This window comes from Electrona antarctica (genome assembly GCF_951216825.1).
Source record: "Electrona antarctica genome assembly, chromosome: 18".
Classification (NCBI taxonomy): Eukaryota; Metazoa; Chordata; class Actinopteri; order Myctophiformes; family Myctophidae; genus Electrona; species Electrona antarctica.
Genome location: NC_136799.1, coordinates 20,875,314 through 20,890,319, shown reverse-complemented (window position 1 = coordinate 20,890,319; position 15,006 = coordinate 20,875,314). Strand labels below are relative to the sequence as shown.

The window sequence follows — 15,006 nt, the reverse complement described above, 5'->3', positions numbered from 1 at the left end:
CGCTAAGACGAGGCTTTTCTATTTATTTTAAATAACGTTTTATTCATTAAAATAAGTTAATGGATTGTATCTTTTATCTAAACAAATTTGAAGCCATTCGGTTGTATACTATTGAGCAAAACGTAATTCAAAGATATTGATGTATTTGAGCTCAAACAAGAGGTTGTTTTAGAGCTCAAATACCTCAAGATCTTCTACTTTTCATACCACACTTTTCTTTCTTGAATGAAACAGCCATGAGTCTGCATTATTTGTCAACATTCTCAAAGTACAATACCATGGGTGATTTACACCACATGCTTCACAGTAATGCCTCTGAATACCACCAAGAATATATTATTTTCCTTCATTCTAACAGGGAGCCAACATTCTTCTGACAGACAACGGAGATGTGAAGTTAGGTAAGCTGCTGGACAGCATATGAGTTCTGAGGACTTGAACCCTCTCAACACTTCCAGCTATGTGTTTGTGTATTGCATAACCTGAAAAGATCTGTCACCCTTTATCGCAGCTGACTTTGGAGTCGCCGCCAAAATAACTCACACCATTGCCAAAAGGAAGTCCTTCATTGGAACACCCTATTGGTGAGTTTCTCAATCTAATAAGTGACTCCATCCACTGTGAAAGGTTGAATTTGTTCAGAAACTGTTGCTTTATCCTTCAAGGACTGATATAGGACAAACTATGATATGATCAATTCATCATAAAGACATACAATACGTACATACAACAGCAACAACAATGGCATCCATTTTCGCATTGTAGAACGTTTCTATTCAATTGGACTCCCCATCGATAATGTCATGGTGAAGTGGTCCTTTAAGTAATGTATATATGATTTAATGTTATGATGCAACGTTTTGTATATCTCCCAAAATAAATGGATATACAGGTTTAGTAGCAATTGTAGAAATATTAATTGTAGAATGTTCTAATGTATACTTGTACCTGTATAATTTTTTTACATTTTGGAAAAAATAGCCAATTTAACACTGAGCCTGAGGTGCTCACCTATATCCTGTTACCATTTACATAAGTGTTCTGTTCTGCACAGTAAATAGATGTATCCCAGGGCTATTGAGAGAGAGAGAGAGTAGCCTATGACACTCCAGTACATAAACTTCTGTTGCAAATGGAGAATATTAACATATTCAAACATTTGCCAAAACAACTTAGAAAAATCACACCCGTGTGAAGTAAGTGGTGCAACTCCGTGTGGGGGTCCCCGGGGGGGGGGGGGGGACCCCCCTCAACCGCGAGCCGCCCCGCGGTTGAGAAATGACAGTTACCGTGTGGGGGTCCCTCTACTGTACCCTCTACTGTACTGTACTGTCACTAGTGTACTGTACTGGCACACCCGAAATCACCATATATACAGTTAAAATGTGCGTGTGTTTGTGTGTGTGTTAGGTTGCGCACAGGTGGCGAAAAACAACAATGCTGTTTTCGTGCTCAGACATACCCAGCCACCCCCCCAGCCAGCCAGACAGACACCCACCCACCCACACACCCACACACATAGTCACTTAAGGAAGTGGTTGCACCACTTAAAAATGTTTGTGCTCAGACTCAACGATAATGAGAACAAAAAGAATGTACGATATAAACGTTGCATGGTGGCAAGATCAAAGACTTTTGTAACCTTTTCAGTGGAACTGGATGGAGGTGCCTGTCACCACCCATCTGCTCTCCGCCCTGTTTGTCTGACATAAGATCTTTCATCGTTAAAAAATAAATGATCTTTCATCGTTAAAAAATAAATGACAATAATTTACACTTCAACAGCGGCAGTTATATTTTTTGCAGTGGCGGTGCACCGCTGCCCAATGCATATTGGGGAGACACTGCATAGCCAGTATGGATGGTGGGTGGAAATCCCTGGGTATGGACTAGTAAAGAGTCTAAAGACATAAAAGGCTGATCACAGAACACAGTCCAAAAATAGCTTGAAAAAGTGGCACAATGTGATAGCAAACCGATAATACTCTGACTGGTCACACCCACCAGCTGAGCATACCACTGCTCAAACTGTTGTATTCATTTCTCTGTACTGGGGACTGGACCAGCAACGTTAGGAATGCTGGCCAACCTCCCTACAAATCCTCACTGCTGAAATGTTGTGCACCCCCTAGGATGGCTCCAGAGGTGGCAGCAGTGGAGAAGAACGGGGGCTACAACCAGTTGTGTGACATCTGGGCCGTTGGTATCACCTCCATAGAACTGGCGGAGCTGCAGCCCCCTATGTTCGATCTCCACCCTATGAGGTACAGTTCAGCTTCCTCAGACATGATCAACCAGCACTTCCTTTGCAGATTCCTTGGTTGACTTCCTGCTTTTGTGTTCCCCCAGTGTTCCATCAGCCCTTTGATAACTTTGGTAGCCCTCCTGTTTTAATCGAAAGTATGCTTCATGCTATATTTAGCGCTCTGCTAGTCACGCACATTCTAGGGATGCAAAAATGTTTTGTCACATCTGTTGTCAAGATGCCAAGCCCTAGACCCTTTCATTGTCTCCACCAGGCCGAAGGCATGAGGAGAGAGTATGTTTTGCACTCCGTCCGTGTGTGTGTGTGTGTGTGTGTGTGTGTGTGTGTGTGTGCGTCCGTCCGTCCGTCCTTCCTTCCTTCCGTCCGTCTGTTACCAGCTAATCTCCGCCACCGTTGGCCCGATCCATGCCAAACTTTGCACACACACTCCCTGGATGCCAACGACGAACCTCTGCCCCAAATATTCCTCAACGGCCTGTTATAGCGCCACCATGAGGCCGATTTAGACAAAACACATTTCTGTAGATTACTCGTACACATTTTATCCATACATCACACAATTCGGTATACACTATCTCCATAGTCATGTGATCAACACGGATCTGCACCATTTCCCATCTTCCATCTTGATTGGCTAAGATTGGCTTCTAAAGCTCACATGATTGGTCCGTTTCGAACAAAGTGCCACAAATCACAAACACAGTGTGCAATTTCCGTGAAATTATACACGCACATTTCCACTAGGCCAAGGACGACATGCCACCATTTTCCCCCCCAAATCAGCCTCACGGTGGCGCTATAACAGGTCAATTCCTGTTTTAGCTATAACTGCATCGATCTGTATACAACTTATGTATGCACTCCCTAGAGGCCATGGAAAAACATTGTCCCTGCATCCCTCCACATCTGCCGGTTATAGCGCCACCATGAGGCCAATTTCTGCAAAACATATTGCTTATGTTAGTCGCACAGATTTCATCCAAATGTCACGCAAATCGGTACACATGATCTCTGTAGTCATGTGATCAAGACGAGTCTGTTGGATTTCTCAGATTCTACACTGATTGGCTAACATTGCCTTCCAAAGTTTTCAGGAGTGGCCCGTTTTGTACAAAATGCTGCACATGTCCTGCTCATCCAGAATTCTATCCTCATGCTATGAGTGATCTGGCTCTGCATTTCCTCAACAAAATGAAGAAAATTGTTGCAAAAAACTAACAAACAAAAAAACATGTTTATACAGTATTACTCCTAAACATTTGCCAAACATCTCACACAGTCCTATCCTCCTGGTGGAGACCTGTGCCCAGAAGGGCACTTTTTCTAGTTATTAACTGTTATTTGCTTATAACATTGCTGATCTAGGAATTGGTTCTCATTTCACTGTTGCACTAATTTAAAGTGGGGATAGACATGATGCCAAAATTGCTAAATGTAAGCTGTGTACATTTCACTGAATTATTACACGCTTGAAAGATTATTTTGTTTGCAACGTTTATTTATAATGAAATGTTTTCAGGGCATTGTTTCTGATGTCAAAGAGCAGCTTTCAGCCTCCCAAGCTAAAAGACAAGACCAAGTGGTGAGTACATCAGAGTTTACTGTTGCTGTTCAGGTATTTTTCAGTATAACATTGCAAACGTGCTCTGGGATGGTAGTCTAAAAATGTCACTTCTGGCAGTCAATTTATCTACTAAGGCTTTTGTGTGCACCCCAGACCTGTTTTTTTTTTTTTTTTAAAGTGTGACCATTTCGGATGAAAGATTCAAGCTCAGTGGGCCTTTAGACTCATTAAAACACATTATTGATTCTGGTAACTGATATTGTCCTAATTGCGTGAGCCGTGAGAGGGTCGTGTTTATTCAATTACTATTATGAAAGGAAAGAAAATGGGACGTTTGCTTTCAATGAGTTGCAATGGATTCATATAGAAAGGGAGCATGTCTGGTCAAATGAATATCAAATTGAAAACTAATTGGTGTGCACACCAAAGCCAGAGTAGATGTTAAAATGATCACAGAAGTGCTTTAAAGGGAAATACCACTTTAAGGATGACTGCCTCACTGTAAATCTCAACTCTTCCTCCAGGTCCGTAGCCTTCCAAAACTTTGTGAAAGTGTCTCTAACGAAGAATCCAAAGAAGAGGCCCACTGCAGAAAAGCTTCTATCGGTAATTAATCTAATTTCTATGTCATTGATAATCAGAAGAATCACGTAATTAAGTGAATCATACATCAAGTGAATCATTTTATATATATATATATATACATGTTCAGCAACAAAAATAAATAGTTTTTTGTATTACTTTCACTGTGCTATATTTATCGCTGTTTTACATAAGTTAGGATAAATTTTAACCTTTTATGTCTTCCAGCATGTGTTTGTAGGTCAGACAGGGCTGACCAGGAGACTAGCTGTCGACCTCCTGGACAAGATGAACAACCCAGACAACCACCAACACTTCAGTGAGGTGGATGATGATGACCTGGAGGTAATGTTGACACATAGGAAAGTGTACCTGTTCTGACGTTTAAGGAGGACTTGTTTAATTGAAATGACGTTTATAGTATTAACTGCTGTGGGCTACCAAGACAGGGCTGTGTGTCAAATTAATCACAAACGTTATACTTTACTTCAGTGGATAATCACCCTTTTCTGTGCATTTTCCTTAACAAAGCCACAAAGTGCAAAATTTGAGTTTCTAGTTTCTATCAAATATTAAACGGAAAGTGTTGCACTGCTTACTTGGTTATCATGTGAACGTCACTAAAGCCTGCTTAGCAAAGTCCAGAAATCTGGACTACCAACAAAAATGAGCAATACGTCCGTCATATGACAGATCATACACTTTGAAACGTTCTGTACTAAGTGTTAAATGCAATTTCTTGCATAGGAGCCATTTTGCAGCAGCTTGTCAATAAAAAAAAAGAAAATTGAGCTGGGTTCAGTGTCTTGCCCCAGTGTGTTCTCATGTTCTTCTGCAAGTATTTGCTCCCCCTACTTCTCTTCCTGCTTGTCTTGATTTTCTCTCTGTGCATTATTATTCCAACTGGCATCAGCATCACATCTATGGGGCAGTCAAAGAGGTGGTACCAGCGCCTTTTAAAAGACCATTGTTGCTGTTCTACCCCCATGATACAAGACAAGCAGTCGCACTGTCTTGGCCATGATGAATGAATGAAAAAGGAAAAACCTCAAGGCTATTTACTGCTGGCAGTGGAGCTTGTTCTTTTATACACACAGCATCAGCAGTGCATAATAATGTGACTGTGCAAGACAAGTGTGCATCCATGTTTTTTAGAACTAGCTCTGGGTTACCATATTTATTTTAGTTCCTTCAGGGTTTCTTGCTCCTTGCGGATTTTGCACTGAGGCAGATGTGTAATAACTGTGCCAAATGACACTAAGGAATGCAGGTTAGAGTACCTTTACTGAATGTGGAAAAGGTGCTCTACCCTTATATGCACTTATTAAGAGTGCAATATCTTTATATCAAGTCTAATCCTCCATTATTGCTCTGATGGGTTATAATTCATATAATTGGAGTCATATACGTGTATAATTATATAATATTTGTTAGCATTTTCAGCACCCAAATACCTCACCTTTTAGAAATTCACATGAATCTAGAATTCTAGATCCTCTTGAGAGCTGTCCTTATTCTGATAAAAGGAGGGTCTCTGAAACAATTAATTGAAATCTTTAATAACAGGATTCAACAGTTACAAAATCTGTGATTAACAAAATATCTGAGCATAGACTTTGACCCAGTCTGCACTTGTAATATCAAGTGATGCCCTGTTATGCATGATTCCAAATGTATAATCCTTTAATCTCTCTTGCACTGAAATGCACCGATGATTTAAGGACTGAGATGCCTGTAATTTAGCAAAGGACCAAGGTTAAGACTTGAAACCTTAGGAGATGGAACACATTCCTTTTCATGATTATCTCTCCCATAGAAATCTTCAGTATGCCCACGGTCATGCAATTCCTGCAAATATTTAGAAATGAGGAAAAAAAACTTTCTAGTCCTGGAAAAGGTTTGGAATTTATCAAGGGTCCTGGAATTCATCAAAGGTCCTGGGGAAAATATTTGGATATGCATTGTTTTTAGCTATTGATAAAAAAAACCTTTTTCCAAAATATGTATAACATTACACAAAATATGTAACAGAAGTCGTTTTTCACCGAACAGACCGCGTGATTGCAGCCTAATGTATACCAGTACGTGACAAAAATAACAGATCTACAAGCTCACAATGTGCTGCAGCCTATGCCCTAGGATAGGTGGTAGCAAAACATTTGGCACGGAATTTGGAATTGAATCATACCATTCTATATTCTCTGCTTTATTTAGGCATTGCACATAGAGTAAGAGACTCATTATTGCACTGAATGATTGTTATATAGATCTGGAAACTGGGTTAAATATTCTGGAAAAGGTTTGGAAACGTTTGGAAATTCATTGGTAAATGTGTGGGAATTCTGTATGCCAGAATATCTTGCCTTTACTACGGTAATACATTTTAGTGCTAACTTATTTCTGAATAAAACGAGGATCTTATGAGTCGTAGCTTGTTAAAGGGCTTAGTGGTTTAATTACAGGGCTCAACAGCCAAAACCCTCAAAAACTGCTATTGACCTGGTAGGTAGTATTTATATAAAATTAGCTGGATCTTGATAGATTATATGAAAAAATATCTTTGAATTTCTCTTCTCCAGCCTCTTTCTGCTGTCAGACACACCATCCGATCCACCAACAAGAATGCCAGGGCCGAGCGGACTCGCTCAGAGATAAACTGTAAGTGAATAAACTCAAATCTTCCGCTTTCGCAATCAACATGCAAAAAAAACAACTCGCTGCCTCCAACATCAATGATGTCCTGCCCACTCAGGCCTGCCTGGCCCTATAAGATGTATGCCAAACACCAGGTTGCCGCCTCGTTGGTCGCCGTGTAAATCAGTTGAAAGATTGGTTTTCACAGAGAAGTCGGATGGCTTGTCTGTGGGTCATCCTGATAATCCGCCAGTGCTGGCTTGGCACTGCTCCAGTGTGTGAGGTAGCCTGTATTAAAAATAGCCCCCAGGGATTCACTGAAGAGAAAGTGGCTCTATAGTGGTGCCAGCGTGCAACACATTATGTCACCATTTTGGGTCTTTGCAGAAGACACACAAGCGGTCTAATTGTTATGTACTGTATATGTGGATGGGTGGAGTTATGTTTAAGCAGCAGTTAGTTGTTGCAGCTTCTTGTTCTTGTAAAATTGTCTTACGTTAAGAATGTTCAATACATTCATTTGAATAGTAGATCATACATTGATTTTGGTTCTTTTGTGTTTGACTGTGCTGTGCTCAGTAGTTCTAGAGGTAGTTCTGTGTTGTGTTGTGTCGTGGTCTGTGCCTGTTGGTAACTTGTGGTACTGTAGGTAGACCCTTCATTGTGTGTGTCAGTGGAATGTGTATAATAGTTTGGAATTGGGCTAGTGTTTTTCTTACTCTGTATGTCATTATCATGTGTGACTTTAACCCCCTTGTACAAAGCCAACAATGGGACAGACCCAGGAAGACCATGCTCAACCCCTAGCTTCACTGAGGGATGCAGGGTTGACCCAGGTCAGTGACAGTGTAGTAAAGACATTGTGCGTGCGTGTGTGTGTGTGTGTGTGTGTAACTTCAAACTCACACAGAGAACCCCTTATAAATACAGTAGGGTAACATGTTTGTGGATAACAGATTTTGTTTTATAATACACTACCTTGATGTTACTAAAGTTAGTGCATGGGGAAGTTACCTACTCCAGCTGTTGGCTAAATTAGACTTAGACTGTTACAATGCGTGGTTTCCTGCAGGCTGAAGTTGAATAAGGTTTTACTTGACTAATCCAACGTCGAGATTGTGAGCAACATGTGACGCTGTCATACTTGATGTACAGTAAGTGAAATTGAGACTGTCTCAGCTTCCCTTTATGGAAAGGTCTTACTTGTATACACTATCAGCTTCAGAGAGTCCGATTGTGACTCACGCAATGCTTTAATCAGTTGGTCAAGTCATTGGTGCACTTCCACATTTTCAGCATACCTCAAGCAACAACAAGCTTGCTTGTGAAATAATTCAGTGTGTTGTAATTCCTAAGCACCATGTTCCCTTCTTAATGAAACGGAGCGAAAAGCTGATTAAATGAGAACTTTTGCACTGGCAGGTCCGCTGCTTTTCTATGCCCTGTTCATTCAGCAGGAGCATGTCATGTTTACAATGGACAGTGAACCAGCCATCTCCATTGGATCAATTGTTTGACAGTAGTTGATCCCATTTCTTAAACTTATACTCTGTATCCCATTGTGTATTTCATCTCACTCAGACTGGCTCTGGTTACTGTCACTGTGATCTGTTTGTCTTTGACTGTAGACATCCTCAAGCTACAGTCCAACTATTCAAAAGGAAATGTTATGACAGTAAAACCTCTGTTGCCTAGGCAATTACTTTATAATGATTACTAATGTGTAAGTCATTCTCATTAAGTAACCACATTCATGTTTTTTCTTTTTATGTTAAAATAACCAAAACAGTCACCTGTAAATGTGAACTAAGTGTTGGGTACACTTTTAATGTTACTAGTGTATCAGGGAACTATGGCTTGGGTGTTTGTTGAAGTGGGGTGCTGATGCCCTCTAGTGCCAAAGCAGTCAATTGAAAACTGTTAATCTGAACACAGTTGTTGTCGTCCACAGTTGACAAGATCCAGTTTGAACCTCCACTTCGGAAAGAAACCGAGGCACACTCTGAAATGGTGATAATGTCCTTTAATTCACTACGATTTGTGTTTAAAAATGTCCCTCTGTTTAAATCTCTACATCCCTGTCTCAAAATGTCCTTATTTTCATCAGTTTATCCCTTGATTTCTTATGGCTATTAGGCTGGTAGACATCATGCTCTTGTGGGTGTTTGTGGTTCTCTGCAGGATGTGAGCAAAGAGAATGACTTTTCTTCCCCCTGGAGCCCCTTTGCTGAGGGAGGAATAACATCCAAGTAAGCCATGGAAACGTTTGTCATGGGAATCACACCTCCTTAATGTCGATTACTGTGCTTCCATAGATTCAGCCGCCCTCTACAAAATATATTATGAATGTAATTTATAAATTACATTTCTTACATTGATATATTATAAATAAAATGTCTTGCTGTGTGTGTGTGTGTGTGTGTGTGTGTGTGTGTGTGTGTGTGTGTGTGTGTGTGTGTGTGTGTGTGTGTGTGTGTGTGTGTGTGTGTGTGTGTGTGTGTGTGTGTGTGTGTGTGTGTGTGTGTGTGTGTGTGTGTAAAATATTGTTTTCAACTTCTGCTTGTTTACTTTTGTCAGAGGTGTCATCATTCAGGATTTCATGGTCGAATGTAGAACACCAATCAAATCTTATAGCATATTACTGTCCTGTATTTTTGCTTACATGTTTGCTCTGCTAATCACATTCCTAATTAATATCCATTGCTCACACACATAGCTACTGTGTTTTGGATGCTCCTACTACCACTCACTATGTATAATGTTTGTGTCGCTCTACACCGCTGCTGCCTGTCTCACAGCATGACCTCACATGTCCCATCATGACCTCACATGTCCCATCTGCTGTTTGGAATGTCACTTTGAGCCTAGAAAGTCTTCCTCACTTGTCCGTGTGCTTTGACTGTTTGCCTGTTTTGTTTCTTTTTTTTCCTTCTCTCTCTCTTTTTCTCTGTCCACTTACTTTCTTTCTGCCAATCTTTCTCTCTCTTTGTCACTGTCTTCTCCATTCCAAGGAGCCTTCTCAAAAGTGTTGAGGACGAGTTGTTCCAACGGTAACACTAACACTGTCTTGCGATTCTGCCATCCACTTCACTGCCATCCACTTCACTGCCACCAACTCACTGTTGCTGTGTGTGTGTGTGTTTGGGAGGGGGGGGGGGGGGGGGGGGGGGGGCAGCAGGCTGTTTCTGTATCCTATTTTGCAGTGAAGTGTGCTGCTGGCAGTGCCCATGAACATAACCCTACTCCTCCACTGTGGCACCCTCCCATTCACCATTTGTGGTGTGACATAGACCGGCCTGTGCATGAGGCTGTGTTTTTTTTTAACCCTGAATAATGTGATTGTGTTGTAATATTGTTTATTACTATGGCACCTCAAAATGGTGTGTAGCAATAACGCAATAAGCAAAAGTAAATGAAACAATAATGTGTGTCAGACATTGAAGTGATACATGGCTGCTATAGTATCGACCTCAGTGAAATAGGGTTTCACGGTTCTGTGGATGTATCGGACTCCATCCTATGAACTGGGCATTCAAGTGAGGCCTGCTATGCTTAAAGCCTGTTTTTTTGTATTGCCTAATAGTTTGTGCTTCAATTGGTACCAGGCAGCTCAGTGGCCTTGTGTTTAGTGTCCGCCCTGAGATTGAGAGGTCAGACATATTTCTGTCATGTCCAGGGGGTGTACTTGTACGTCGTGGTCGTGGGATGTACTTGTACATCAAGCCACCTCACGCTACAGAAACGGAAGATAGGCTCCTGACCTATGAGCCTCATGGCTAAGGAACTGTTGGGTTCCCAAGGTTACTTACTTCAATTAGTGTATTAAATAGACTATTACGACTATTTCTTTCTCAGCTCATAAAGAAGTTGATTAACCCCTTCAGCTCCACTGCTGGTTTGAACCTCTACAGTGTACATCATTGACCCCTGTACCTCATACTCCTTTTCTCTCTGAGGAAAGGGGTCCTTCACACCTACCCACCTTCCCTCCCTTGGGACCCTTTACAGTAAAATCCTGGTTGTTAATGTAACTCTGAGAATGTACAAATGTTTCCAAGTGGATCGGAATCATTTGGTTACTCATGTGTACACACTCAGACTTATACTCTCAGGATTCTACTCTTTTGTTCTTTGTTTCCACTTCATTCTCCTCCTTCTCAAATATGTATTCTTCTCTCCAGGGGACACATCACACATCTGGAAAATGCCTTTGAGGATGTGGAGCTGTAAGTGCTGTTTGTCCTTTAGCCCTGCCCGATATTGGCCTATTTTTACCGAATTTGACCGATACCGGTTGATTTGTTTTTGCTATTTGGCTTATCAATAGTTTGGAACACTTTTTCCCAAACAGTGGGTAGGAACCAATTTGTGCATCCTGACTTGAGTAAAAAAATATTCTCCTACATTTAGGAAAATAATAATATTTATATATATATATATATATATATATATATATAGTAGTTTGATTTAAAAAGATTTTAAGAAATAAAATGAAAACATAGAAGAATTGTATACATTTTAAAACAAACAAATCTAAGAAATTCCATAAATAAAAATAATTAAGAAGTAGTGAACATAGCTGATCTACAAGCTTGCGAAGCAACGTGTTGTGCACTTGTAGATCTGCTATTTTCACTAGTTTGGGTCCCAGGCAAACATCTAATCTCTCTTTTTGGTCTTGACCTGAAAAGTTTGGGAACCCCTGGTTTAGAACACCACTCACAGCTCTCTATGTCCATGAGCACGTGCACTGGTATGTAAACACGGATTCATAACTTGTAGATTAGTTTGTGGTAGGAAACTACCTGCCAGGGCAGTTCTGCTTGTTGTTTTCAGTTGTTGTTGTACATTTACAACATTAATTTCTTCAGCTACTGTACTTTCAAAAGGAAGATAAATGCTAACTGTAGATTGGAACATAACAGGGAGGCTATTGTCATTGCTGGCTCTTGCTATGACAAATAAAAGGGGAAGGAAGACCAAATAATAATCATTATTAAATGATTAACTTACAATAAGGAACGTTAAAGGTTACTTTAGTAACCACGGTTGTATATATAAATTGAACGAAATACCTTTCGTTTATGGGTAGGTTTCCTTCAAAACCTAGCTGCAGAACATTATTTTATGTACTCCCAGGACAGAAAATTCTAGAATTTTCGCTGTCCTGGGCTCTAAGGGTGACGTAGGAAGCCACGCCTATCCCGTATAGATACCTGCGTGGCTACGTCAGCCCTCATTCGGAACTTTTCTTCTGCTTTAGAGAACAGAAGGGCGTTCCACGAAAGGTATTTCGTTCAATTTATATATACAACCGTGGTTACTAAAGTAACCTTTAACGTTGTATTATATAGAAATTTCACGAAATACCTTTCGTTTATGGGACTTTATGAACTCCCGTGACCTGAACTTCCAGTGGGTCCCAGGTAAACCTTTTGGGAGGGGCTCGGACCCTTTTGGGTCCAGAACCTAGTCCTTGTGGAGAGCAGGAGGCAGCGCTATGCTGCCCTGATGCCTTACTGAGCAGCGGCCCCCAAGACCGCGTGCGCTAGCGAAGGCGCTGCCACATCTAGGTTATAGTATGTGGCGAAAGTCGAGGGTGTAGACCAGCTTGCTGCTGTGCAGACTTCCTGAATGGAGACACCCTTGTAGAGTGCCCAGGAAGCTGCCACACCTCTTGTGGAGTGGGCCCTCAGGGCTTGAGGGGAATCCACGCCTTGGCTAGTGTAGGCCAGACGGATGGCTTCCACTATCCAGTTAGAGATAGTGACCTTCGTGACGGGCTTTCCTTTGGTCCTGGCACCCCAGGACACAAAGAGTTGGCTTCCTTGTCTGAAGGGAGCCAGTCTATCCGCGTATATGCGTAAAGCTCTGACTGGGCAGAGGCAATTAAGCCTGCTGTCTTCGTCAGAGGAGAACGGCGGGGGATGGAAAGCCTGTAGGTTCACTGGCACACACACTGAGAGAGCATTTTTGGGAATGAAGGCGGGGTTTGCCTTTAGGGTGACCTTGGTCGACCCCTCATCGAACCTCATGCAGTCTGGAGAGATCGAGAGCGCATGTAGGTCGCTGACCCTTTTTGCTGTCGTGAGTGCGATCAGGAGAGCCACCTTCAGGGTTAGGAGCTTGAGGCTCACGGTTTGTAGTGGTTCAAAGGGTGCTGTAGCCAGCGCCTTTAGAACCAGGGACAAATCCCACGAGGGAACGAGGGATCTGCATGTCCTATGTTCCCTGCGTACACCCTTCATGAATTGTTTTACCAGCGGGTGCTTCCACACCGTCTGGTTATCAAAGCCTGGGTGGCAGGCAGAGATTGCCGCCAAATGGACCTTGACTGAGGAGAGGCCTAGACCGTTGTCTAGGAGCTCCTGCAGGAATGACAGGACGTCGATCACTGAGGCCTGGTAGGGGACTGTTTGGTCTGGTCTTCGTGAGCACCAATGCTCGAAGACGCGCCAGGCTGTGTCGTAACGGTCCCTTGTTGACTGGGCTCTGCCTTTCTGAATCGTTTCGATTACGTTCGGAGGTAGACCCACGGCAGTCAACATCACCCTTTGACGGGCCAGACCCATAGGTCTAGGTCCTGGGGGTGAGGGTGGAAAATCTCCCCCCTCGCTTGAGAGAGGAGATCCGCTCGAAGGGGAATTCTCCACGGCTGGTCGTAGAGGAGAGGGGTTATTTCCGACCTCCAGACCCCCCACGACGGGGCTATTAGGAGCACCTTCAGACCCTGAGTCCTCACTCTGTCCAGAGTGGGGCTGATGAGGGATAGCGGGGGAAAGGCGTAGAGAAGGGTTTTGGGCCATTGGTGTGACAGAGCGTCTAGCCCCAACGTTGATGGTCCCCTGATTGCGAAGAAGAGGGGACACTTCGTGTTCTCCTCTGTGGCAAAGAGATCCACCTTGGATTTCCCAAACCTGCTCCAGACCTGGGCCACTGCATGAGGGTGTAGTGACCAGTCTGAGTAGCGGAGAGGTCCTCTGGACAGCAGGTCTGCCCCTGTGTTCAGAAGACCTGGGACGTGACACGCTACTATTGAGAGGACGCGTGTGTTGCACCACAGGATCAGTTTCTGAGCCAGTTGATGAAGACGAGGGGACCTGAGTCCACCTTGTCTGTTGATGTAGCACATGGCCGTGGTGTTGTCTGTCCTGACTAGGACATGGCAACCCAGGATGCGCTGCTCGAAGTGTTTCAGGGCGAGGAAGACTGCCATGAGCTCTAAGTAATTTATGTGAAGGGCACGTAGTGGCCCCAACCATAAACCTCTGGCTGTGAGTCCTTCCATCGTGGCTCCCCAGCCTGTCATGCTGGCGTCTGTAGTGATGACTTTCCTGATCAGAGGCTTTCCCATGGGGACGCCCTCTGAGAGGGTTTTCCTGTCTGACCACCATTGAAGGGCTAGTATGCATTGTGATGTTACTGTTACCTTCTGGTGCCGACGGTGCATTGGTACATGTAGAGAGCCTATCCATCGTTGGAAAGGTCTCATATGTAGCCTTGCTAGGCGGATTAAATAGACCGCAGAGGCCATTAACCCCGCCATCCGGAGGCATGCATGAAAAGGAATCGAGCGTCCCCTTTTGAATGACGCCACGCACTGCAGTGTTGCGTCTATTCTCTCTTGGCTCAGGCGGGCCGTGTAAGAGATTGAGTTCAGTGTTATGCCTATAAAGTCTATTGACTGTGTTGGCATAAGCATGCTCTTCTCGTGGTTTATTATAAACCCAAGCGAGTCGAGGTGGCTGAGCACACGATGTGTGTGCGACAGTGCTTCTCGTGGAGAGTCTGCAAGTAGGATCCAGTCGTCTACGTATGTAGCGAGACGGATCCCTTGCTGTCGGAGCGGAGCGATAGCTGCCGCGGTGCACTTTATGAAGACTCTGGGACTCAGTGACATTCCGAAGGGAAGGACTGTGTACTCGTACACTTTTCCTCTGAACCCGAAGCGCAGAAATTT

At 43.0% G+C, this 15,006-nt stretch overlaps 1 protein-coding gene across 10 annotated transcripts in view; it reads left to right on the top strand.

The window, feature by feature from the left end:
• The window catches only part of map4k5 (mitogen-activated protein kinase kinase kinase kinase 5), a 64,096-nt gene that overhangs the window by 21,806 nt on the left and 27,284 nt on the right, over positions 1–15,006 (top strand). For 2 of the 10 annotated variants that reach the window (XM_079527674.1, XM_079527672.1), the window contains exons 8-19: positions 359–401; positions 512–584; positions 2,133–2,264; positions 3,786–3,848; positions 4,355–4,436; positions 4,641–4,757; positions 6,992–7,070; positions 7,811–7,882; positions 8,998–9,056; positions 9,228–9,295; positions 10,058–10,096; positions 11,228–11,272. In XM_079527674.1, coding sequence (XP_079383800.1) covers positions 359–401; positions 512–584; positions 2,133–2,264; positions 3,786–3,848; positions 4,355–4,436; positions 4,641–4,757; positions 6,992–7,070; positions 7,811–7,882; positions 8,998–9,056; positions 9,228–9,295; positions 10,058–10,096; positions 11,228–11,272 — 872 coding nt within the window. The remainder of the gene's footprint in view (positions 1–358; positions 402–511; positions 585–2,132; positions 2,265–3,785; positions 3,849–4,354; positions 4,437–4,640; positions 4,758–6,991; positions 7,071–7,810; positions 7,883–8,997; positions 9,057–9,227; positions 9,296–10,057; positions 10,097–11,227; positions 11,273–15,006) is intronic. The other 8 variants (XM_079527676.1, XM_079527675.1, XM_079527677.1 and 5 more) reach the window with 5 other exon arrangements.